General features: G+C 50.6%; 1 protein-coding gene across 1 annotated transcript; it reads right to left on the bottom strand.

Annotated features, from left to right (window-relative positions):
- On the bottom strand, positions 4,295-11,675 carry RND1 (Rho family GTPase 1). The gene is made up of 5 exons (XM_003481567.4): positions 11,458-11,675; positions 10,592-10,679; positions 7,854-7,963; positions 6,835-6,969; positions 4,295-5,401 (listed from the first exon to the last, which is right to left on the bottom strand). Exons 1-5 carry the CDS (start codon positions 11,575-11,577, stop codon positions 5,156-5,158), a joined length of 699 nt encoding a protein of 232 aa, XP_003481615.1. The 5' UTR covers positions 11,578-11,675; the 3' UTR covers positions 4,295-5,155.

Below are 24,405 nucleotides of genomic sequence, written 5' to 3' on the forward strand. Positions count from 1 at the left end.
GCAGATAGGACCTGCCTTCCTCACTTTCTTGCTCTTTGGAATCTGGCCAGTTTTTGATCCTTAACCCACTGAGAGAGGCCAGGGATCCAACCCACATCCTCACAGACACTTTGGTTTTTAACCTGCCGCGCCACAATGGGAACTCCCGTAATTTTTCTTCTTTCTTCTTCCTCCTTCCCTATCTTCAGCCCTCCAATGAGGTGTTTTGAGGTTTTTTTGTTTTGTTTTTACCCCAAATTGTACTTTCACTTTGTTTCTCTGTAATCTTATGCTTCATAGTTCAGCCCCTTCTCCCCGCCAACAAAAACAAAAATCTTTCCAACTTCTAGAAAAGTTTAGATAGACACCAGGAAGTAACTAATGCTGCCTCCTTCCTTCCTTTTTCCCCTCATTAGCTTTTTGGTTTCAATCCCACATGGCTCTAGGTCTTTTTTTGTGTATTTTTGTTATTGTTCTTTGTCTGTTTGTTTTGATTTTGGCCGCACTCAGGGCATGTGGAAGTTCCCAGGCCAGGGGTGGAACTAGCACCACAGCTGCAACCTGAGTCATAGCTGCAGTAACGCAGGATCTTCAATCTTCTCTGCCACAGGGGAACTTCTCACATCTAGTTTTTCTCTCCGAATATGTGTTCAGTTCTACTGAAGCAAAGCTTTGGGGTAGGCCCAAGTAATCCTCACACACAAGGTCCCAAAGTAATCCTGGGAGAGGCACGCTTCTGCTCTTAGAGCTCTGTAGCCTTAGAGCTGCTCACTTGCACCCCAGAGAGACAACTGAGGGAAAAGGTGTCTGAGATCTGCTAGGTGTAATTCACCCAGTGAACACTGGAGGGCTCTCCACCTACAGAATGGAACTAACAATCAGACCAAAGGTGTAGACTGGAATCTTTAAGCACTGCAGCTCCTAGTTACTGAGACTCTCTTAAGTGCCCACCTCTGTGTTGGACGCATAACTTACGTTATTCATTTTACTTCTTCTCATAAACAGTATGAGATGGGCTTTACCTCCCTTTTACCGATAAGCAGATTGTGACCCAGAAAGATTAATTACGCCTTCCAAAACCACATCGTTTAACAGAGCCAGAAGTTCCCTTGTGGTGCAGCAAGTTAAGGATCCCATGGATTAAGGATCTGGGGTTGTTACTGCAGCAGCTTGGGTGGCTGCTGTGGCTCGGGCTCAATCCCTGGCCTGGAAATTTCAACATACTGCAGGCGCAGCCAGAAAAAAAAAAAAAAAGGAGCCAGTGTTCAATTCCAGGTTCAATTAGCTTTACTTATTTTTTATTTTTTATTATTTTAGGGCCTCACCCATGGCATATGGAAGTTCCCAGGCTAGGGGTTGAATCGGAGCTACAGCTGCCGGCCTGTGCCACAGCCACAGCAATGCTAGACCCGAGCTGTGTCTGTGACCCACACCACAGCTTATGGCAACACTGGATGGATCCTTAACCCACTGAGGGAGGTCAGGGATTGAACCTGCATCCTCATTGATACCAGTCGGATTTGTTTTTGCTACACCACGATGGGAAATCCCCATTTAGCTTTATTTTTTATGTTTTGGCCATGTCTGTGGCATGTGGAAGTTCCCTGGATTGAACTTGTGCCACAGCAGTGACCCAGGCCACAGCAGCCACTCAAATTTATTTATTTATTTTGATTTTTAGGGCCGCACCTGCGGCATATGAAAGTTTCCAGGCTAGGAATCAATTGGAGCTGCAGTTGCCAGCCTACACCACAGCAACAGCAACGCGGGATCCGAGCTGCGTCTGTGACCTACACCACAGCTCACAGCAATGCTGGCTCCTTAACCTACTGAGCGAGGCCAGGGATCGAATCTGTATCCTCATGGATACTAGTTGGGTTCATTTCTGCTGAGCCACCACAGGAACTCCTCCGTCATCTTTAAAGATGAGTAATTTGAGAGCCAGAAAGGCAATTAGGCTTGCCCAAGTTCATAGTGGCAAAACTTAGTGTCCCCTAGTACTTGAGCACATGTAAGACACACGTAAAATATTGAGCTTAAAGAATGCTTGCATGGTTTGTCCTACCCTGCTAGTTCTTTCTAAAATATGCATCTCCAGAGAGGGAGACAGAGGGACTCTGACATTCTAGTAAGGACCACTGGTAGTCTAGGTCTCTCTCTCTTTTTTTTTTTTTTTTTTGGCTTTTTAAGGCCGCACTTGTGGGAGATGGTGGTTCCCACGGCTAGAGGTTGAATTGGAGCTGCAGCTGCCAGCCACAGCCATAGCCACAGCAATGCAGGATCTGAGCCACGTCTGCGACCTACACCATAGCTCACGGCAACGCTGGATCCTTCACCCACTGAGCGAGGCCAGGAATCAAACCTGCAACCTCATGGTTACTAGTTGGATTCGTTTCCGCTGGGTCACCACGGGAACTCCTGGTAGTCTGTTATTTAAGTACAACATGACTAGCAGTAAGGAGCCCAGGGAACTATAGTTAACATGGAGACTGGGTTTGAATCCTGACTCCACTACTTACCAGAGTAAGGTCTTATGCAAGTTATATGGCATCTCTCGCTTTTCTATTTCCTCCTTTATAAAATAGAATACCAGGAGTTCCTGTCATGGCGCAGCAGAAACGAATCCGACTAGGAACCATGAGGTTTCGGGGTCGATCCCTGACCTCGCTCAGTGGGTTAAGGATCTGGTGTTGCCGTGAGTTGTGGTGTAGGTTGCAGATGCGGCTCGGATCTGGCGTTGCTGTGGCTCTGGCGTAGGCCGACGCTACAGCTCCAGTTCAACCCCTAGCCTGGGAACCTCCATATGCCACGGGTGCAGCCGTGAAAAGACAAAAAAAAAAAAAAAAAAGACTAAAAATAAATAAAAAATAAAATAAAATAGGATACTAATACCATTTATCTCACAGGATAGGATTGTGAGGCAGTGAAAAGTGCATGTTCTGGAGCCAGGTTGCCTGGATTTGTATCACTTTGTTACTGTCACTTTCTAGCTGTGTGACCTTAGGTACATCCATCTCTCTGAACTTCAGTTTTCTTGTCTGTAAAATGAGGTTGGTAGTACCCCACAGGGTCATCACAGGAATAGGTAACATATAAAGAATTGATAAGCACCCCTGACCCGTAGTAGACATTTAATAAATGTTAGCTCTTTTCAAGATTAAATGCGATAATACAAGTAAAGCACTCAGCTCATCACTTAGCACAGAGTAAGTACTCAATACACGGTAACTTTGTATCTCTAGCACACTGAAACTTGGGAACAAAAGAGCTTTAAGCTGGAGTTCCTCTCTTGGCTCAGTGGAAACGAATCTGACTAGTATCCATGAGGACGCAGGTTTGATCCCTGGCCTTGCTCAGTGGGTTAAGGATCTGGCATTGCTGTGCCTGTGGTGTAGGCCGGCAGCTACAGCTCTGATTTGACCCCTAGCCTGGGAATCTCCATATGCCGAGGGAGTGGCCCTAAAAAGCAAAAAAAAAAAAAAAAAAAAAAAAAAGAAAGAAAACAAAGAGCTATAAGCAGCTGAAGAGAAGGGGTGTTAAGGCTCCTGAGCTGCCATCGACAGGCCATGGAATCGAAGGTCAACAGAGCGGTGGGCATCACCTCTCCTTGAACTCAGAGATCAAAACCCCTGCAGCATCCCAACCTTGGCTTCTGTCTGTCCACCCTCTGCAGGGGTTGGGATCTCAGCGGCTTGGATCCCCTTCTGATGATCTCACTGAACCTTGTCTCTGTAGGTCTCTAGGGCAACAAGATTCTCAACCATGAGTGATTTTGCCCCACGGGACACTTAACAATATCTGGAGACATTTTTGGTTTTGACAACTCAGGGGTGCTACTCATACCCAGCACGCAGAGGCCAGGAAGGCTAAGCATCCTCGAGTGCACAAGACAACCTCACAACAAAGCATTATCTAATCCAAGATGTCATTTGGTCTGAGGTTGGGAAATCCTGCTCTAGTGCTAAAGAGATCTCATTTGCCTCGGCAGGACTGGGGCGGGGAAGGAGATGAGGTGGGAGGTGGGGGTCGGGGCGATGCGGGGGGAGGGGATCCTTGTTAGAGGTGCCAGGGAACGGGGCTGGCAGCCACTGTGCAACCCACAGAAAGGACCTCAGGACAGCTTTTCCTCATTATCAAAGACCAAAGGAGGAGGTTCCGTTGTGGCGCAGCAGGTTAAGGCTCCAGCGCTGCTGCAGCCGTGGTGCGGGCTGCAACTGCAGTTTGCTCAGCCTGGGAGTTTCCACCTGCCAAGGGTGTGGCCAAAACAAAACAAAACACCCAAAGGAAACAAAGAAACTAAGAACACTGGAGCCAGCTTCTTTATATGTGTTATATTTTTCATTAATAAATAGGTTTTCTTCTTTAAACACAGAACATATAACAGATTGAAACACTCCCCCCTCCCCCCAATTCCAAAGACGAGAGTCTATAAAACAAATGCCAGCTATACTGCCCCAAGGGCAGAGAAAGTCTGGTGACCCCCACCCAGCCCTGCCCCCTGCAGCACCACCACCCCCACACTGCAAGAGAAGGGGGTCTGGGGCTTCTCCCTTGGACCCTGGGGACTTAGGTGAGAAGCATGAGAATGCATGATGTCACCTCTCCAGGAGGCATGGGCTACGCAAAGATGAGGTTTCCTTCGCATTGGCTCTGACCAGCTCCTGCCCTTCTGATTTCAGTTATGAAGCACCCGGGCTCGGCTCCCAGAGGAGCTGCCTCTTGGCTTCCCCCCGCTCTCCACTCATCCGCAGCCTCCTTGGAGGGGAAGGGAAGGGCTCAGGCACCCCTCCCATCCCCTGGCCCGCATGGAAACGCTGTGTGGAAGAGGCATGATGCTGAAGGTGAGGCTCCCGGAGGCCCCCAACCGAAGCCATGAGGCCAGCATGCCCCCCAGGCCCCCACACCTGTCCTTCCTCTGGAGCGGAGGGCACGGGGACAGCCGCCCCCTCTACCACCTAGTGCCTGGCTTGGGGTGTGATGGTTCTTTCTCAGTGTCAGGTCCTCAAGCCGGGCCTGGCTCTTTCCTTGTCCCGTTCCTGTCTCCTTCCAAGCCCTCACCGTGGCCGTCTGAAAAACTCGTGTCCAGTGTCCTAAAATGTCTCCTCCTCCCTCTCCCCGTGCCTCTGCAACCCCAGGGAGGAAGTGGGAGGTTGGCTCCCCTCTCGAACCCCCAACTTCACATAATGGAACAGCTTTTGGCCTTTTCCTTCTTGAAGGTGGAAGAGATGAGTTCGGAACGACTGGGGAGGTGGAGCAGCCGCTTGGAGAGGCTTCGGACAGGGCTCTTCGGGGGCACGGGGCTGGGCTTGTTCAGACACACCATGGACGCCGTCCGGAAGATGCTATGGATGCTCTTCTCGGAGGTGAAAGCCGAGCCTTCCAAGTAGATTTCCGCACCCAGCTGTTTGGCTATTGCACAGCCCTGGAGGGGAAGTGAGGTCATCAGGGCAGGGATCCAAGACGGCTCTGAAACACCACCTTCTGCCTTCCGAGGTTAGCGGTCCTCCCCGCAGCTATGCTGATGGGCCCAACTGCCAGTCTCCCACCACCCCCCTCTGCTGATTATTTTCCTTTTTTCTTTTTAAAATTCTGTCTTATTTTTTGGCCACAGCACCCACAGCATATGAAGTTCCCAGGACAGGGATTAAACTCGAGCCACATCAGCAACCTGAACCTCAGCAGTGACCCAAGCCACAGCAGTAACAACGCTGGATCCTTAACCCACTGAGCCACCAGGGAACTCCTCTGCTGATTATTTTCTGAAAGTGATAGAGTCATTGGGAATACTTTTAAAACCACACTGTTGCCAAACCAAATAAATTGGAATTTCTGTGGGTAGGTCTAGACAATAGTATTTTTAAGAGCTCTCCAGGCAACTGTAATGTGAACATTGTTTTAAAACAAATGATCCTGGAGTTCCCATCGTGGCGCAGTGGAAACAAATCTGACTAGGGACCATGAGGTTGCGGGTTCAATCCTTGACCTTGCTTAGTGGGTCAAGGATCCGGCATGGCCATGAGCTGTGATGTAGGTCACAGAGACGGCTCAGATCTGGTGTTGCTGTGGCTGTGGTGTAGGCAAGCAACTACAGCTCCGATTAGACAACTAGCCTGGGAACCTCCATATGCTGTGGGTGCAGCCCTAAAAAGACAAAAATAAAAAAAATTTTTTTAAATAATAATAATAAAACAAATGATCCTTACACTCCCATGTGCATAAGGAATTATCCAGGGATTTAATTTATTTGGGGTTTTTGTTTGTTTGTTTGTTTGTTTTTTCTTTTCTCTCTGTAGGGCCACACCCGCAGCACATGGAGGTCCCCAGGCTAGGGGTCAAATGAGAGCTATAGCTGCTGGCCTACACCGAAGCCATAGCAACACCGGATCCTTAACCTACTGAACGAGCCCAGGGATTGAACTCGAGCCCTCATGGACACTAGCTGGGTTCACCACCACTGAGCCACGATGGGAACTCCCTAGGGATTTAATTTAATTTCATTAAAATGCAATTCCCAAAACTTTCTCCCAGAGTGACTCTGGAGGTAAGGAGTCAGGAATTCTAACAAGCACCTCTAGGGATTCTAACGCAGGTGGTCCACAAAAAGAAAACCACCTGTGAAACGCTGGCACACCCAGGAATGGCTCTCCTGCCAAACTACAGCATAAATCTGAGTAAACTGGTTACCCACCACCTCTATCCAGGTGACCAGTTTGCTGACTACAGGCTCCCCAGAATACCAGTTCCCTCTTGCCGTAGTGAGAGAGTTTGAGCAAGGGCCATGTTTCAAGCCCTCTCCTGCAGCCTTCCCCATTGTACCTCCAAGACACACACACACACACACATACACACACACACCTGCTCATAAGAGATGGGTGCCTGCTTCTGGTGGGACAGCTCCATCAGAGTGCTCAGATCTGTTCGCAGGTCTGTTTTACAGCCAATAAGCAAGACACGGGTGCTGGGACAATAATCCAGAATTTCTGTCCTCCACTGAAGAGCCGCATAAGAAGATGCGAAGGAGGAAGGAAGAAGAGTCAGTGGCTGATGGCCACCCAGACAAGCCCAGCTGGCCGCATCACACACGCTGTCCAGCTTCCCTCTAGCCCAGCCCTCCTTCTGAGTCACAGCATCACCACTGCACTAATGACATCACCTTCCTGCCCGTGAGGCCTTTGGGGCCGCAGGAGTGTTGACCTGATAGCCTGTCCCCCAGTTCAACACCCCAGCCACCAGAGAGAGAGCACAGGGCCTGATCTCTCCCTCTCTGCCAAGCATAAGGGGCAGGGGTCTTCCTGCTCAACCCAGTCAAAGGGCTTCACAAGTCCAGAAAGTCAGGAAGAAGCCAACCCCGTCTCTTTCCGAGGGAAGGAGAGAATCCCTGAGTCTTCTGGGAAACTAGGCTGGTTCCACAGGGTATCCTAGATCCTCGGTATGGGCAGACCTTGCCGCCCAGACCAAGGCATGTGCTACCAGCAGTGCCACTCAGGCCTGCCTGGCTTGCCTAGTCCTAGTAGGCCTGGGATTGAGGTCTATAAAAGGTGCCACTAAAAGGTCCCTTCCCTGAGCCTCACATCACATCACAGAAAGGTTCTCTACCCTCAGTCCCTTGCTTCCTGAGTCTCCCCCACCACCTGCCCTTGCTGGGCCTCTGGCAGAGCAGGGTAGGACTGGAGCAAAGGCAGGATGCAGAGGGGATGGGAGAACTGGGTTCCAGTCCCAGAGCTACAGCTAATGGTGTGGCCTCGGGCACATCCCTTCTTCCCCCGGCCTCAGTTTCTTCCCCTTATGCAGGAAGGGGAGTAGATGACAAGGTGCCCAAGCCTCCCCTGTGATCTCAGGCTGAGCTAGCGATGGTAGAGTTTATCCCGCCTCACCTTCTTAAGGGCACTGTCCACTGTCTCGGGACGGCTGATGTCAAAGCATAGCAACACTGCATCCGAGTCACTATAGCAGAGTGGACGGACGTTGTCGTAGTAGGGAGATCCTGGGAGAGGGGAGAAAGCGCTGACGGTGAGCCAAGGCCATGTCCCGGCCCCTACAGGCCGAAACCCAAAGAGCCCAGGGAACACACCATGCTTGGTCCCTGAGGTTAGATGGCCCCACCCAGCTCCCCAGGGGAACGTGCTGCAGCGGGAAGCTTGGGACCTGACCACCTGCCAGAAGCCAATGCAAGAATATCACCTTCCTTGCTCCTGAACAAGCGGAAGGGGCAAACGAAAAGGGGGGTGGCATCGAATTTGGCCCTGTCTGGGTCTCCCACAGTGGGCTTAATTAAAAGTCCACAGTTTTCTGAGTCCCCGAGGGAGCCGCCCCCAGCCCTGCAGAGAGACCAGGGCTTGCCTAAAGTCTCTTTTCTAGAGTCTGCCTGCTGCACGACCTCTGCTCATTTCTTCTGCTCCAGGGTCCCCCCCAGTGAAGAAAGAAATCCGCCTGTTATATAACTGGCCGCCCTGTGTCTTTGCCATGGGATCAGAACTCCAGGAGGCTGGCCGGGGAGGGAGGGCATGAAGAATTCAGTCCCACTCTTCCTCCCACCCAAATCGGCTTACACTGCAAAGGGCACAAGGAAAGCAGTAGCCCCCATCCCAGGATCTCAAGGAGACAGCCTCAGAGACAACAGCACCAATAGCTAGGATTTAGAGTCTTGAAACAAGGGTCCTTTGCGGGGAGGGGAGAAGGCAGGGCAGACCCAGGGGGTCCGAGATGGGAGAAAGCTAGGGCTCGAGCCTGCCCCCCTCCACCCTGGGGAAGGAACAGTAGCAGATTTGGAACAGACAATCCGTGCTCAGAATAGCAAGCAGCCCCTCTCCCTGCACCGCAATCGCCATGGAAACTGGGGGGAATCCAAGCTGAGGCAGGGGGTTGGTTGTTAAAAAAAAAAAAAAAAAAAAAAAAGGAGTAAAGGGGAGTCGGGAGCGCTGCCCACTCCTTCAGCAGCCATTCCCCATCCGTCTCTGAGGTGGGGTCTTACCCCAGCAGGCAGCACTGAGCGAAAGGAGCACTGCAGCACCAGGGAAGGGGGAGGGGAGGAGGCCTCCATTCTGGCTCCAAGCGATCCCCCTCCCCTGGGACCAGCAAGTGAATAATGGGGACTGCTTCAACCCTGGCCCCAGTGCTGGGGGGCCCCGTCCCACACACCCCTGCCACGCTTCCTTCCTTGTGGGCACCTCGTTTGAAAAGGGGAAAAAGGGAGTTTGAGGCTGACTGATAGGCTGCATCCTTTTGGAACTTGGGCGGTGTGGGGATGCAACACAGGGAACAGAGACCACCTTGCTGATTTTCGGTTATCTGGATTGGGATTCAAGGGCTGCCGTCTGACTGTGGGAGGAGGGGGGAGGGGCTCTTTGGGGCCTTGGTAGTGAAAAGAGATGAGCTGCGGTAAGATCTTGGGAAGACGGAGAGGTGGACAGAGTACGAGCAGACGAAAAGCCATACATCATGCAGCCAAGCTGCATTCCGGTCCAGCCCAGCCAGCATAGCACAGCCCGGGATAACCAGTTCCAAGCCCTGGAACTGCCACGGAGCAGAGCACACCAGGTTGAGGAATTTCTGGTTTGTTTGGGGGAGTGGAGAGTAAGGGGAATGATTACCCCTGCCTATCTCCAATCTTTGGAGACCTCAAAATTGGATCATGGGAACAACAGCTCTTGGGAGGAGTAGGATGGCATATTTGTATGTAACTGGAAACCCCTAGTGATTTATAGTTCCTCTTAAAACTCAGCCTGAATATGCATTTTTGGAGAGGAGAGGATTTTATTTCCTTTCTCCTATTCCTGGCTTTTATTCCTTAATTATGACTCTGAGCTCAGTCTATTAAAAAAGCACTGGCGTAAAGAGATAATGGGAAGGAGTCAGAATCAAAGCCAAGGCGAGCCTAGCACTGAAGATTGAGGGATGAGAAGCTTCAAACATATTGCTTTCTATGTCCCAGAAAGACGGAGCCCGGCCCTGGGGAGGGGGGATGGTCAGAGCCAACATTGCCCTCCCTCTACCTACGATGTGACCGTGCCCCATATCAAGCCCCCACCCTCCAAGGCATGGATGATGCATGGCTTCATCCCTAAGCCGCAGAGGTATGACAGTGGGGCTGAGCTGCGGCAGGCCTGCAGGCAGCAGTGGCCCGAGATGGAATGCGGGAGAGAAAACTGAGTTGGGAGCAATATTTTCCCCAAAGCAGACGTGTCTCCCTGCCTCAACCACAACTGCCTCCAGCGGCACGGCATCCTGCCTCTTATTTAGCTTTGCTCCGGGGCGGTGAAGGCTGTGTGTGCGTGTGATGGGTGGCAGGGAGTAGAAACGGAGAAGCCCTGACTGCCTCCCCAGTAGCATTCTGGGGTCCGCTCACCTCATCATCCCAGCCCTCTGAAGGATGGAGCTAGACCCAGAGAAGTGAGGAGCTTCTGGGGTTCATCCACTCTGCACCCCTGAACCCACCACCTGAGTTGGCCAAACCCTCCCCGACACCAACCCAAGAATTTTCAGGTCCCCTTCTTTCCGTTTCCTGGTGAGCACCACACTCCTTCCCATCCAAGAGGGAAACAATTTCTAAGAGGCAGCGGCTGCGGCAGAGCAGTGCAGGTGGGAAGGGGGCATGTGAGGCCAGCAGTCTTACCTGAGGTGTCCCAGAGACTGAGCTCCACCCTCTGGTCCTCTGTTTCTAGGCAGGCTGTGTAATTCTCAAACACAGTGGGCACATACGTCTGTGAAAAGAGGGAAACTCGTCACACCTTAGGTGCCCCTACCCTGGTAACCCTCCAGTGAGTGCTGGCTCCCTAAGAAGCCACTCACCCTAGTGAGCCACTCAAGTGGCAGGGGATGGGGAGAGGAGGGGATACCTGGAGCAGGACCACATGGAGCAGGAGGGAGAGGAGTGTAGATACAGAGGCACTTGCTCCATCGAGGAAAGAAATGTGAATGACTTCCTGCCAGTGACAAGCCCTCATATCCTAGATGGTCAGGGCGACACATGCTCAGATTCCTTTTGTCCCCAGATTGGTCTGTCTCCCAATTTCAGAGCCACAAGGCAATTCTAGTTCTTTATCATCTCCTCACAAGCCCCTTGGACCATCAGGGCAGCAGAAAAGAACAGCAGAAGCCTGTCTGGGGACAAGCGCATGGACCCTTTGAGGGTGGGTGGAGGCACCCGCGCAGGTAATTCATCAAAAAGAAACCCCAGACTCTCAAAAGCCTCCAGTTTCCTCTCCCAAGAGAAAACTCCAGGATGAAGGGAGGTAGGAGGGTATTTGATCGGGGACCTATGGGTGAAGGGGTGAGGAGGAGCCAGCGGGGCGGCAGAAGTGGAACAGGTCTCAGGGGAGGCTAAAGCAGGGCTGTTCTCCAGCCAGAACGCGGCTGAAGATGGAGTGGGGTGGGGTGGGGTGAGACAGCTCCTCTGGGCAGGTGGGAACCTACCCCTCGCAGGCAGGAAGGCAGGCAGGCAAGGAGAAAAGCTGGCCAGCGGGCGGGCGAGCCACTCACCTCGGGATAGCAATCCTTCGCCAACACCTGTAACATTGCTGTCTTCCCACACTGCACGTCCCCCACCAGAACGAGCTTACATCTGGCCACTACTGGCTGAGGGGTCCGTCTCTCCTTCATGGCTGCAGCCTCCGCGGGATCTGGACTCGGATTCAGAGAGGAGAGGGTTGCGCCAGGTGCGTCTCCGCACACCACCCAGTCCGATTCCCTGCCTCTCTCCAACTGAGAAAGAGGCCGGCACAGCCAGTTTATATCTCCCTGGATGAGCCAATCATAAGAAGAGGCGGACTCTGTCACAGCCAATCCCTGAGGTGGGATCCCCTCCAGCAGCCAATGGCAGGAGGATCTGAGTCAGAGCCCCCGTCCTCCCTTTCCTTTTTCTTAAAGCTGCACCATTGCTTCATCTTTCTGAAAGGGGATTCCCACGTTGTTTTGCATTTGTATTGGGGGGGGAAGGGACACAAAGTAAAACTGAATGGTCTTGAGTGTCCGCCAATGAGTGCCAAAAACAGTAAACAAGCCAAGAATGCAGAAAGTGAGGTCAAGTGGAGTCGTCCCAGAAGAGAAAGACTTCGCTAAACTGTGGACATGTGGCACCCCTTGGGGAACGGGTGGTCCCAGAAATCTCTGACCCCTTTGTTCCATCCAATGCCCACCCAAACCAGTTCTCACTTCTGGCTTCCCTTCACAGAAGTTCCTGCGCAGGGACCCCTTTTTCAGCTCCTGCTGGACCCCTTTCAATGCCCAAGTCTCTTCCTCAGAAATCACCTTCACCAAAAAATAAAAACGCCTTCTTGCGTCACCTGGAAAAAACCCACAGAGCTCCTGACCCAGAGATGGGCAAAAAGAAAGCAATGAGAGAGTCTGGCAAGGGGGGTTAAGAGAGAAGAATACACAGAAAACAAAGTCACTGTCTGTTTGGCCAGACAACCTCTCACCTCAGGCCTGGCAGGATCTGCTTTAGGGGTATTTGTTCTGCTGCTTGGGTTCAGCTTCCTGAATGAATCAGGCACAGGTCCAGTTTCAGGTTGACAACTACTGATTCTAATGAACTGAGTGTGTCACCTGGTTGAAGTCCAGACTGGAAGTCCAGGGCCTGGGACTTTGGGACTAGGAAGCTAGAGGGCAAGATGAGGCCCTCACAGCCCTTCATCTCACCACCACTGGCCAGAACCATGGGATGTATGTAGGCAGCTTGGGTAACACATTGATTATTCAGGAACCAAGACAGCCTGCAAGGAGGCCTCCTGGGGACCAGGGGTTGAAGTAAGACTGACCTTGGGCAAAAGTGAGAGCCCTGAGGGCTTCATCTTTGGGTCCCTTCACCTTGTCAAGCCCAGCACCTCTGGAGCACAGAGTCCCCTTCCAACTGAGCTTTATTCACCTTCATCACTGCCCCACCCAGGGGTATCTTCCCTGGTATAAAGATGCTTAAAAGTCTTCCCTGGACCCAAAGGGACAGATCTCTAAGGGTAAGATGGCCGATGCCCACTACAGACAAGGGAATGGAGGGTATTTGGAGATTGTAACCTAACCAGTGTGTTCCCGTCAAAGCCTGTGGCATCCAAGTCCAAGCTGCTTGGCTGAGGTCTCTGGGGCTAAGGTCTGCACTGCCCTCTGCCCATCTCCTAAGGCTCCCCCTCTAGGAATCAGAAATCACCCCAGGGAAACTCCAGGGTAGAAAGACAGTTATCTGGGCGCTACCCCTGGCTGGTTACCCTCTTCTCTCAGGCTCTCTGGAAGTTTCTTCCTGCTACCTTTCCCAAGGCCTCATCCTCAGCCCTCGGATCATGTTCTGTCTATAAAATTTGTCCTCTGCTTACCCTTTTCCAGCAGCCTGGCAACCTCTCTGAGCTGCCCGTAAGTATGGTTTGGGAGAGTTCCAGGAACAGCGATAAGATCACAGCCTGCCTCAACCTGGAGTCCTCTCCCTCAGCCTGAGCTCTTCCTCTTGTCTCCCACCCTCAGTCCCATCTGGACTCAGGTCTGGAGGCATCAGTGGGGTTCCCATACATCCTCTTAACCCTTTACAGGGTTCCCTCCAATCCAGCCCCAAAGGGTTTAGCCCTCTCTCTCCCCCACGTTCTCTACCAGCCTCCCCCTACACACGCCCCCTCCCTGAGCCACCCCAAATAAATATTCAAATAAGTAAAAACTGTTCTTGCTAGGCAAACAGCTTCTTCTGGCTTCTAGTAAGACTGCCGTTCCTGAGCTCCACCCAGATAGAAATTCTGGGAACTAGGCTATCACTGATTCTTCCTTGTGGCTGAATTCCAGGGGAGGGCAGCCTGAAGCCTGAGCCAGGAGATGGAGCAGCCCCCATCATGACTGAGTTTCAAGCTTGTCTCTGAAGATATTTTGTGGGTCACATGCTTATGCGTTGTGTGTATGAGAGAGAGAGACAGAGAGACAGAGAAAGAGGCTGGAAGGAAGTGTGGAAACATGAAAGGAGGATGGGGAGTTCCCGCTGTGGCTCAGTGGGTTAAGAATCTGACATAGGGAATCCTGAATGGCTCAGCAGAAACAAATCTGACTAGTATCCAGGAGGATGCAGGTTTAATCCCTGGCCTTGCTCAGTGGGTTAAGGATCTGGAGTTGCCATGAGCTGTGGTGTAGGTCACAGATGTGGCTCAGATCCGGCGTTGCTATGCCTGTGGTGTAGGCCAGCAGCTACAGGTCCAATTTGACCCCTAGCCTAGGAATCTAAAAAGGCCAAACAAACAAAAAAAAAACAACCCCCACCCCGACATAATTTCCATGAGGATGAGTGTTGGATCCCTGGCCTCGCTCAAAGGGTTAAAGACCCTGTATTGCCACAAGCTGCAGCTTAGGTCACAGACACACAGCTTGGATCCCCCTTTGCTGTGGCTATGGCCTAAATTGGCAGCTACATCTTTGATTCAGCCCCTAGCCTGGGAACTTCCATATCCAGCATGTGCGGCCGTAAACAGGAAAAAAAAAGAAAAGAAAGAAGGATGGAACCAAAACTCAAGAGGTCTGGATGTTGGACCAGCTCTGCCCTTAACAACCTATGTACACTTAGGAGAGTAACTTCTCCCTCTGGGCCCCTGTTTCCTTTTTTTTTTTTTTGCTATTTCTTGGGCCGCTCCCGCAGCATGTGGAGGTTCCCAGGCTAGGGGTCGAATCAGAGCTGTAGCCACCGGTCTACGCCAGAGCCACAGCAATGAGGGGTCCAAGCCGCGTCTGCAACCTACACCACAGCTCACAGCAACGCCAGATCCTTAACCCACTGAGCAAGGCCAGGGACCAAACCCACAACCTCATGGTTCCTAGTCGGATTCGTTAACCACTGCGCCACGATGGGAACTCCCCCGTTTCCTTGAATGTAATGTGAGGGGTTGGACTAAAGGGGTTTTTAACCTTTTGTTTTTTAGCAGTTAGACTCCCTCCAGCAAGTCTGTGTAAACCTCTTCCCAGTGTCTTTTTTTTTTTTTTTTAACTCCATAGCCAGAGTAATACATGTACAAAGTTACAAAATTTCCTGTCAAGATCAGGAAAGTTTAAAACAAGGTTATATTTGAAAAAGTTATCCTAAGGTGAAAGAAGTTAGTCACCAAAAAAACACATACTATATGATTTCATTTGTATGAAATGTCCAGAACAAATCCAAAGAAACAGAAAGTACATTAGTGGTTGTATAGGGCTGCAGGGGTTGGAGGAACAGAGAGTGACTGCTAATGGATGTGGGGTTTCTTTTTGGGGTGATGAAACTCTTCTAAATGTGTGGTGATGGTTGTACAATTCTGTGAATATACTAAAAACCACTAAATTGTACAGTTTAAATTGGTAAATGGTATGTGAATTATATTTTGATAAAGCTGTTTCTTCCTTTCTTTCTTTCTTTTCTTTTTTTTTTTTTTTTTTGTCTTTTTTAGGGCCACTCCTGCGGCATATGGAGGTTCCCAGGCTAGGGGTCTAATCAGAGCTGTAGCCACCGGCCTAAGCCAGAGCCACAGCAACTCGGGATCTGAGCTATGTCTTCAACTTACACTGCAGCTCACGGCAATGCTGGATCCTTAACCCACTGAGCGAGGCCGGGGATCGAACCCGAAACCTCATGGTTCCTAGTTGGATTCGTTAACCACTGAGCCACAACGGGAACTCCAAAGCTGTTTCTTTCTTTTCTCTTTCTTTCCTTCTTTATTTATTTTGGCTATGCCCATAGCATGTAGAATTCCCCAGGCCAGAGCTCAAACCCGTGCCACAGCAGTGACAATGCTGATCCTTAACCCACTGAGCCACCAGGGAACTCCAAAGCTTTTACTTTAAAAAAAATTTATAATTCCAAAAATTTTTTTCTGATTTTAAAACAAATTTAAGGCATCATCATTTAATCCATAGAGATTTCAGTACTCACCTGTAAAAGAAAAGAATTCTTTGTTGATATAATCAAAATACCATTATTGGAGTTCCCAGTGTGGCTCAGTGGTTAACGAATCCAACTAGGAACCTTAAGGTTTTGGGTTCGTTCCCTGGCCTCGCTCAGTGGGTTAAGGATCTGGCGTTGCCACGAGCTGTGGTATAAGTTGCAGACATGGCTTGGATCCCGTGTTGCTGTAGCTGTGGCAAAGGCCGGCAGCTACAGCTCTGATTCGACCCCTAGCTTGGGAACCTCCATATGCCACAATGTGGCCCTAGAAAATACAAAAAAAAAGTCAAAATACCATTATTACAACTAAAAATAAATGACTCCTTAATATCACGAGATATCCAGTGTTAACATTTCCCCAATTGCATCATATATTGATTTAGTCGAATCAGAATCTAAACAAGGTCCACTCACTGAATTTGGTTGATAGGACTCTTAAGTGTCCTTTATTTCACAGGTCTCACCTTGTTTTTTTTTTTTTTCTTACGATATATTTGATGAAGAAACCAGACTGTTTAGTCTACAGTGTCTTTCATATTCTGGATTTTGTTGATTGCATCTCCAGGGTGTTGTTAACATGTAGTAAACTCCTTCACAAATTAAATCTTATGCAGAATCCCCCAAATGCTAAAGCGATGAAAACCAAAAAAACTGCTCTGGTTGAGTCCCAATAGGGGACTTGGGGTGGGGCTCACTCAGCCTCCTCTCCCCTCCTGGGGTAACTCTAAGGGACAAAACTCCAGGGAACACAGTTTAAAAACTACCAGCCTGGACAGCGTGTGTGTGTGTGTGTGTGTGTGTGAGAGTGTGAGTGTGCGTGTGTGCGTGCGCCACATGTCCAAAGCTCAGGGCTGCCCTATCTATCTTTTTTTGGCTCTGATTACTCTGATAAGGTCCTTGTCTGAGACAGTGACGTAATACACAAAGGTGGTGAGAATGAGAGCAAATTCAAACTCACTCTGACTTTTACCAGAAGGTACAGAAACCCAGTACTTTCTCCTCTCTAGAGAGCCTTACAAAGAGCTTCCGGGCACCCTGCCACATGCGTCCCCCCAGGAATTTAGCAGGGCAGGGCCCATTCTCCTCCCCCACGCACCCACCCCTCATATGACTCAGGTGCTCCATTTCTCAGTTCTAGACCATAACTTCTCATGACAGCAAGGTTCTCTGGCCCCCTGGTCTTGGGAACACCTAACCTTTTGACTGGGATTTTTTTCTTTTCTTCTTTCTTTCTTCCTTCCTTTCCTCCCTCCCTCCTTCCTTCCTTTCTTAAGATTTTTATGGTGCAGTGGTTAACGAATCCGACTAGGAACCATGAGGCTGCAGGTTCGATCCCTGGCCTTGCTCAGTGGGTTAAGGACCCATTGTTGCCGTGAGCTGTGGTGTAGGTTGCAGAGGCGGCTCGGATCCCAAGTTGCTGTGGCTCTGGCGTAGGCCAGCGGCTACAGCTCCGATGGGACCCCTAGCCTGGGAACCTCCATATGCCTCAGGAGCGGCCCTAGAAATGGCAAAAAGACCAAAAAAAAAAAAAAAAAAAGAAAAAGAAAAAGATTTTTATGGCCAAATCCACAGTATATGTAAACTCCTGGGCCAGGGATGGAATCTGAGCTGGAGCGAACTATGCCACAGCTGCAGCAAGAAATACCAATCCTTTAACCACTGCACCAGGCCAGGGATCAAACCCAAGCCTCCACAGCAAGCTGAGCCACTGCAGGGGGATTCTTTTTTTTTTTTTTAATGGCCATACCTGCGGCATATAGAAGTTCCCAGACTAGGGGTCGAATCAGAGCTGCAGCTGCCGGCTACAGCCACAGCCACAGCCACAGCACTACAGGATCCGAGGCTCATCTGCAACCTACACCACTGAGCGGGGCCAGAGATCAAACCACATTCTCATGGATACTAGTCAGATTCATTACCCCTGAACCACAAGAGGAAATCCCCCTATATATTGTTCTTGATTGTCAACGCCCTCCAGACAAAAACCTCTAACAGGGGGCTCCCGGTGTGGCAGAGTGGATTAAGAACCCGACTAGTATCCATGAAGATGTGGGTTCAATCCCTGACCTCACTCAGTGAGTTAAGGATCCAGCGTTCCTGTGAGCTGTGGCGTAGGCTGGCAGCTGCAGCTCCGATTTAGACCCCTAGCCTAGGAACCTCCATATGCCGCAGGTGCAGCATAACAAGAAAAAAAAGTCCACCAGCAGACCCCTGTAGCCAAACAAAATAGAGTTCATTTCAGCAAAGAGCACAAACACACAGAGGTGGAACTGTGAGGCATCCAGGACAAGGACTTGGGATCTGGACTTATCTTTGCAGATTTGGGGAGAGGTCAGAGGAGCAAGGTTGCTCTGGGTTATAGGCTCGCAGGAAGCTAGAGGGTTCTACAATCGAGTGCCTTAATAAATCTTTTCCAGAAGGTGGAAAGAATGAAGCAGGGCTAACACTGTGCCTGGTAGAGAAGCAGCAGCCACTCGTATTCGCGAGGACAGGGGGATGTTTTGTTCATTTTTGTGGCTTGGACAATGTTCATGTTTTTGTCTGTGTTTGCATGTGACTACAGAGTGGCCTTGTCCTTGACCTAGCATGGTCATAGGGTTGCCTTGCCTGATGTTGGTGTTCCATGAAGTTATGTTCCATAGCAGAAAACCAAAGCCTAAGCTATAAGGGCCAGGCCCATTCCTGGGGCTTTTCTCTTTCTTGGGCTTTTCTACTCCTCTTCCTGGGTGTTGGGTGTTGTGATATGAGTCTGGTGAGAGACCAGAAGGAGAAACGAAAGAAAAGAGGAGAGTTTTCCAGGAAAACTTCCTGGAGGAAATAGCAATGAGCTGTAATGTCAAACGAGAATAGGATGCTGAGTTCTCTTGTGACGCACTGGCTTAATGATCCAGCCTTGTCACTGCACGACTCGGGTTGCTGCTGTGGTGTGGGTTTGTTCCCTGACCCGGGAACTTCCATATGCAGCAAACCAAAAAAAAAAAAAAAGGGGGGGATAGAGAGGTGGACCAAGGTATAGGGAATGTTCTAGAGGAATGGGATGGGATGGAAGCAAGAGATGGAGGCATAGGAAAAAGACTAGTGAATCTGTGTGTGTGTTTACAAAGGCATATATAAGAGCTTCCACTGTGGCGCAGTGGATTAAGACGCCGACTACAGTGGCTTGGGTTGCTTCAGAGGTGTAGGTTTGATTCTTGTCCTGGCACAGTGGGTTAAAGGATCCAGTGTTGCTGCAGCTATGGCACAGGTTGCATCTGTGGCTTGGATTCAATCCCTGGCCCAGGGAACTTCCATATGCCACAGGTATGGCCATGAAATTTTAAAAGGGGGGCATACATTAAAAAAAAAAAAAAAAAAAGAAGAAGAAGAAGAAGAAAGAAAAAAAAAGCTCTCTGAACTAGACTAAGAATTAGGAGGAAAAAGATGGCTGAGGATGGGGCAGGAGGGGAAACAGGGCCGTGGTAAAGACAGTGATCCTGGAGTTCCCGTTGTGGTACAGGGGAAATGAATACAACTAGTATCCACGAGGATGCACGTTCGATCCCCGGCAGCTGCAGCTCCAATTCGACCCCCAGCCTGGGAACTTCCATATGCTGCGGGTGCGGCCCTAAAAAGCAAAAAAAAAGACAGCGATCCTGAAGAAGCCTGTGTTCTGTGCTATTTGTGCAGAGTTGGGTGGGGGTGGGGAACAGAGGATCAGAATGTGGCCAGAGTGCAGCTGCCATCCACGGTACAGGCACTTGGGGCACAGAACCCTGGGGAGACCACAGCATGTAGGGCTTCCTGCCTTCTATTGCCACCAGCAGGGCTTGGTCAAGACCAAGGTGGCCACCTGCGGGATGAGAGGTAGGAAGCCCCTCCCGCTAGAGGGAATTCTAGGGAGGGGAGGACCTTAGGACCATGCGAGTGAGCTGGGAAATGATGCAGTCCCTGAGCTAGACAGCCGCCCTCTCCAGTTTCCCAGGTCCAGACACTTCCTCATCCTCCCCCTTCGAGTAGCAGCTCCCTCACCCTTCCCTCCCCGCTCTGGGCCTCCTCTGCTCACCCTTCCTGACAGCCCCCCTGGGGGCCTTGTGTGTCCACCCTCCTGGCCCCTTCAGGAGGTCCTTCTTGATCTGCAAAGATGGACAGAAATATACCTTTCCTCTGCCTGCCCTCAACTTTCTTGCCTTGCAAAAGCGAAGCAAACCTCTTTTAGTGAGAAAATGACTGTAAGGAGACTCAATTCCTTTACCTTTCAATGGCTAGATTAGGAGTTCCCTAGTGGCTCAGCAGCTTAAGAGTCCAGCATTGTCACTGCAGTGATGGGGGTTCCTGGCCCTGGAACTTCCACATGCTGTGGCTGTGACCAAAAAAAAAAAAAAAAAAAATGGCTAGATTAAAAACAAAACCAAGATGGGAGTTCCCTTTGTGGCCCAGCAGGTTAAGAACCTGGCATAGCCGCAGTGTAGGTCGAAGATGTGGCTCGGATCCAGGGATGCTGTGGCTGTGGTGTAGGCCAGCAGCTGCAGCTCCACTTCCACCCATAGCCTGGGAACTTCTATTTGCTGCAGGTAGGGCTGTAAAAACAAAAAAAAAACAACAACCCCCCCCAGAAAAAAACCCAACACACTACGCAGATCATATTCATCCTCTCCTTAGGTCTTCCTGTGGGATCAAGTCCACTTTGAATAAAATCCAATGCCTTTTAAAGCGCTACACGATCTGCCCGGCCCCAGCAGTGCTTACCGCCTCCATCCTCTCTCTCCCACTGTGCTCCGGCCCTGCCCAACCTCTACTTCCTCCAGTCATGGCTATCAGGCTTTTCTGTCACCAAGCATAGTAATAATCCATGTCACATCACAACCCAAAATATACACCCCCTCGAACCTTACATCCATATATGTTTACATATATATTTATTTATAGCACACACACATTCATAGGGAAATCAGTTTCCCAAAACATTCACCTAAGTGTAACATACTCTGGCTGTACCCTGGGGGCCTTTTGCTGCTTTCCCTCTTGCCCATCTTTTTTTTTTTTAGGGCTGCACCCGAGGCATATGGAGGTTCCCAAGCTAGGGGTCAAATCAGAGCTGCAGCTGCCAGCCTACGCCACAGCAATGCCAGACCCTTAACCCACTGAGCGTGGCCGGGGATCGAACCTGCATCCTCATGGGTACTAGTTGGGTTCATGACTGCTGAGCCACAATAGAAGCTCCTGAAAATGAGATTCGTGAAGGCACGAAAAAGGGATGTTGATTATTCAATCGGGAGCAAACCGGAAGAGAGAAGGTCAAACTCTTAATCGTAACAGACTTCAGGGCTTTCGGGGCCAATTTCTGTTTTCTCTCCCTCAGGGAAGAGGAAGTGTCGGGGTTGGAGAGGCTAAGGCTGGTAATCAGAAGAATGTTCCAGCTGTGGTGAAACCCTGGCTCTGGAAATCCACAATCCTGCCACGGAAACAGAGGCTCACAGAGGACGTCTAAAGGTCACAAGGTAGTTAGTGCTGGGCGTGGAGCCAAGGCTTTCCTCCAGCAGGTTGTAGCCAGCGGCCAGGACCCCAAGGGGGTCAGATGGGATGGCAAGCCCGGTGGGGACTCCGGGTTTGCTTAAGATTCACAATTCCCAGGAAGGGCTGGGAAGATCACAAGGTACTGCAATGACTGCCATCCCCACTGGAAACCTAAGAAAGCTCGTTGAAAGATTTAGTCATTTTACTCAGGGTCATGTACCTAGTAGCTGCCAGAACCAGGATTCAATCCTGGGCCATGTGGCTTGAGCCTGGGCTCTCCACCTGGGCAGCCTTGGCAGGTTTGGTGGGGCTGACTCCTGGGCGGGAATGCCAGTGAAGTTCTGTATCACCTCATCCGCCCTCGGGGGTGTGGCGATGCGGGGAGAGCTCAGTGTGGCCATGCAGGTAGGGCCCAGCACGTAGGAAGTGCGCCAATAGGCTTGTTCTCATTACATCTGTCTTTCCGTTATTTGCTCTGTGCCTGGGTGTATACCCTTAACCTTCGGCAACCTGGAAGCAAGGTCCTTCCTCAGTTTCTGTCCTCAGCGGGTAGACAGGACTACAAGTAAGCAGGTGACTGCCTGGCCGTCTTTGTCCCACCCCCTGCCAGACTCTGGCATCCTCTGGCACGCCCTGGGAGATTGGACTGGAGGTAAGCAGGAAGGGCTCTCACATCTTGTAGAAGAGGATGCTGGGGCCCAAAGAGAGAGAGAGGGGGTTCTGGATTGGGGTTGTTTCTGTGGTCTGTCAACATTTACTGAGCGCTTCCCACGCTCCAGGCACCATTCTAGGTACTGAGGATAAGGCAGGGAACAGTACCTAAAAGACCCCGAGTCCACCTTATCAGAGTGGAAGAGAAAGGCCATCAACAACAACAACAACCAACAGGTAAACAAAAAAACACTAGCCAGGAGTTCCCACCGTGGCTCAGAGGAAACAAATCTGACTAGCATCCATGAGGAGGCAGGTTCGATCCCTCGCCTGGCTCAGTGGGTAAAGGATCCGGCATTGCAGTGAACAGTGGTGTAGTTCACAGATGCCACTCAGATCTAGTGCTGCTGTGGCTGTGGCTGTGGTGTAGTCAGCAGCCACAGCTCTGATTTGACCCCTAGCCTGGGAACCTCCATAGGCTGCGGATGTGGCCCTAAAAAGACCCCCCCAAAAAAAAATTAGCCAGAAAAATATCATACTGACAAATGTCAGAGAACACGAAAGGGAGCAGTCAAGTGGCTACTTCATTCGAGGTGATCTCTCCAGGCAGATGACACTAAGGGATGAAAAGGTGCCAGTGGGTACAATCAAGAAGGGCAAGAGGGTGGAGCTCCCACCATGGCACATTAGAAACATTAGAAACAAATCTGACTAGGAACCATGAGGTTGCGGGTTTGATCCCTGGCCTCGCTCAGTGGGTTGCAGATCCGGTGTTGCCGTGAGCTGTGGTGTAGGTCACAGACATAGCTCAGATCTGGCGCAGCTGTAGCTCTGGTGTAGGTTGGCATTTGCAGCTCTGATTTGACCCCTAGCCTGGAAACTTCCATATGCTGCAGGTGTGGCCCTAAAAAGACAAAAAAAAAAAAAAATTTCTATTTCTCAGCCCTTCCCACATCTCTCCTTTGCTGGCTCCCTTTATCACTTGTGTCTTTAGACACTGGCAGTCCAAGTCCAGCTCCAGGACTCTGGTATGTAGATGGAGCTGAACGGAAGAGGGCTGAGAAATAGCCCTATGTCCGGGAGGACCCTCAGGTCCAGTGACTAACAGCTCCATTACCCAGGCCCTTACCACCTGCAAGGCCCTGTGCCCAGTGCTTCCCCTGCATGATGTCATTTAGCCTCTCTACAACTCTATTAGGTAAATGCTATTTTATTGATGATGAAGCCTAAACATAATTGGTGCAGGTTCCTAGGTTTATCTGACTTTCCAGATCCTCCTTTGGGTCAGGGTGCTCTCACAGTGGGACAAGCCAAGAACTGCAGACATAGAGTGACTTTTTTTTTTCTCTTGTCTCTTTAGGGCTGCACCCACAGCCTTTGGAAGTTCCCAAGCTAGGGGTTGAATCCAAGCTAGAGCTGCTGGCCTACACCACAGCCACAGCAATGCAGGATCCAAGCCGAGTCTGGGACCTACACCACAGCTCCAGGCAACGTTGGATCCTAAACACACAGAGCGAGGCCAGGGATCAAACCCACATCCTCATGGATACTAGTGGGGTTCTGACTAGTATCAGACTAGTATCTGACTAGTACCACTGAGCCACGATGGGAACTTCTAGAGTAGCCTCTTCCGACGGGAGGGGGAAAAAATGCCACAGTAGGGGAAGTTTCCAGGAGGGAAACAAGAAAAAAGTATTAAAAGGATGAAAGACCCTGAGACGCATGCAATTCAAAATTGCATCACAGTATCTCCGGGCAGGGGGACCAGGAGAGGCAGTGATGAGAGACGGGTGGGATAAGTCTAGGATGGGGGGTGGGGGGCAGAAGAAAGGTCACGGAAAGAAATGCGCCACCCCCATTCCTGGGAAGAACCGCAAGATCAGGAAGGTGCCGGTGTGTGAACTGTGTTTATTTTTTCCGAAGTCTAAAAATACAGTGAAAAGGAAACATACACACACACAAACCAGCCTAACCAGAAATGGGAAAAAGTGGTCATGGCAACAGTTGAGAAATCCGAGTCAGGAATTTCAGGAACTGGGATAACTCGGTGACCGGAGCTTGGAAATTCCACCTCATGACGAGGTTCTTGAAAGCTGCCGGCTTCCGATCAGAGTCTGGAGCGCTTTCCAGCAGCCTGGGGTGGGGCGGAGGGGAAGGAGGGAGGAGGCGGGGAAAGCCTCCTACCGAGAGGGCGGACCTGTCACCTTGAGAGGCTGTGGGTGTGGAATGAAAAAGCGGTAGGGTCCTCCAGTCAGCCCCTCTCAGAGTAAAAATAAGCCCTCACCAAGTGCTCAGCAGATAGCAACAATCTTGCAAAATAAGAATTATAATCCTTGCGGAGTTCCCGTTGTGGTGCAGCGGAAATGAATCTGACTGGGAACCATGAGGTTGAGGATTCGATCCCTGGCCTCGCT

Source organism: Sus scrofa, chromosome 5 (genome assembly GCF_000003025.6).
Source record: "Sus scrofa isolate TJ Tabasco breed Duroc chromosome 5, Sscrofa11.1, whole genome shotgun sequence".
In the NCBI taxonomy this organism is placed as follows: Eukaryota; Metazoa; Chordata; class Mammalia; order Artiodactyla; family Suidae; genus Sus; species Sus scrofa.

Excerpts from the sequence above, each read along its gene's own strand:
- RND1 (XM_003481567.4), bottom strand. The coding sequence starts at position 11,577 with ATGAAGGAGAGACGGACCCCTCAGCCAGTAGTGGCCAGATGTAAGCTC. Across the intron at positions 10,680-11,457 it reads CGAAGGATTGCTATCCCGAG|ACGTATGTGCCCACTGTGTT; the intron begins GTGAGTGGCTCG and ends CTCTTTTCACAG. Across the intron at positions 5,402-6,834 it reads CACCCATCTCTTATGAGCAG|GGCTGTGCAATAGCCAAACA; the intron begins GTGTGTGTGTGT and ends CTTCCCCTCCAG.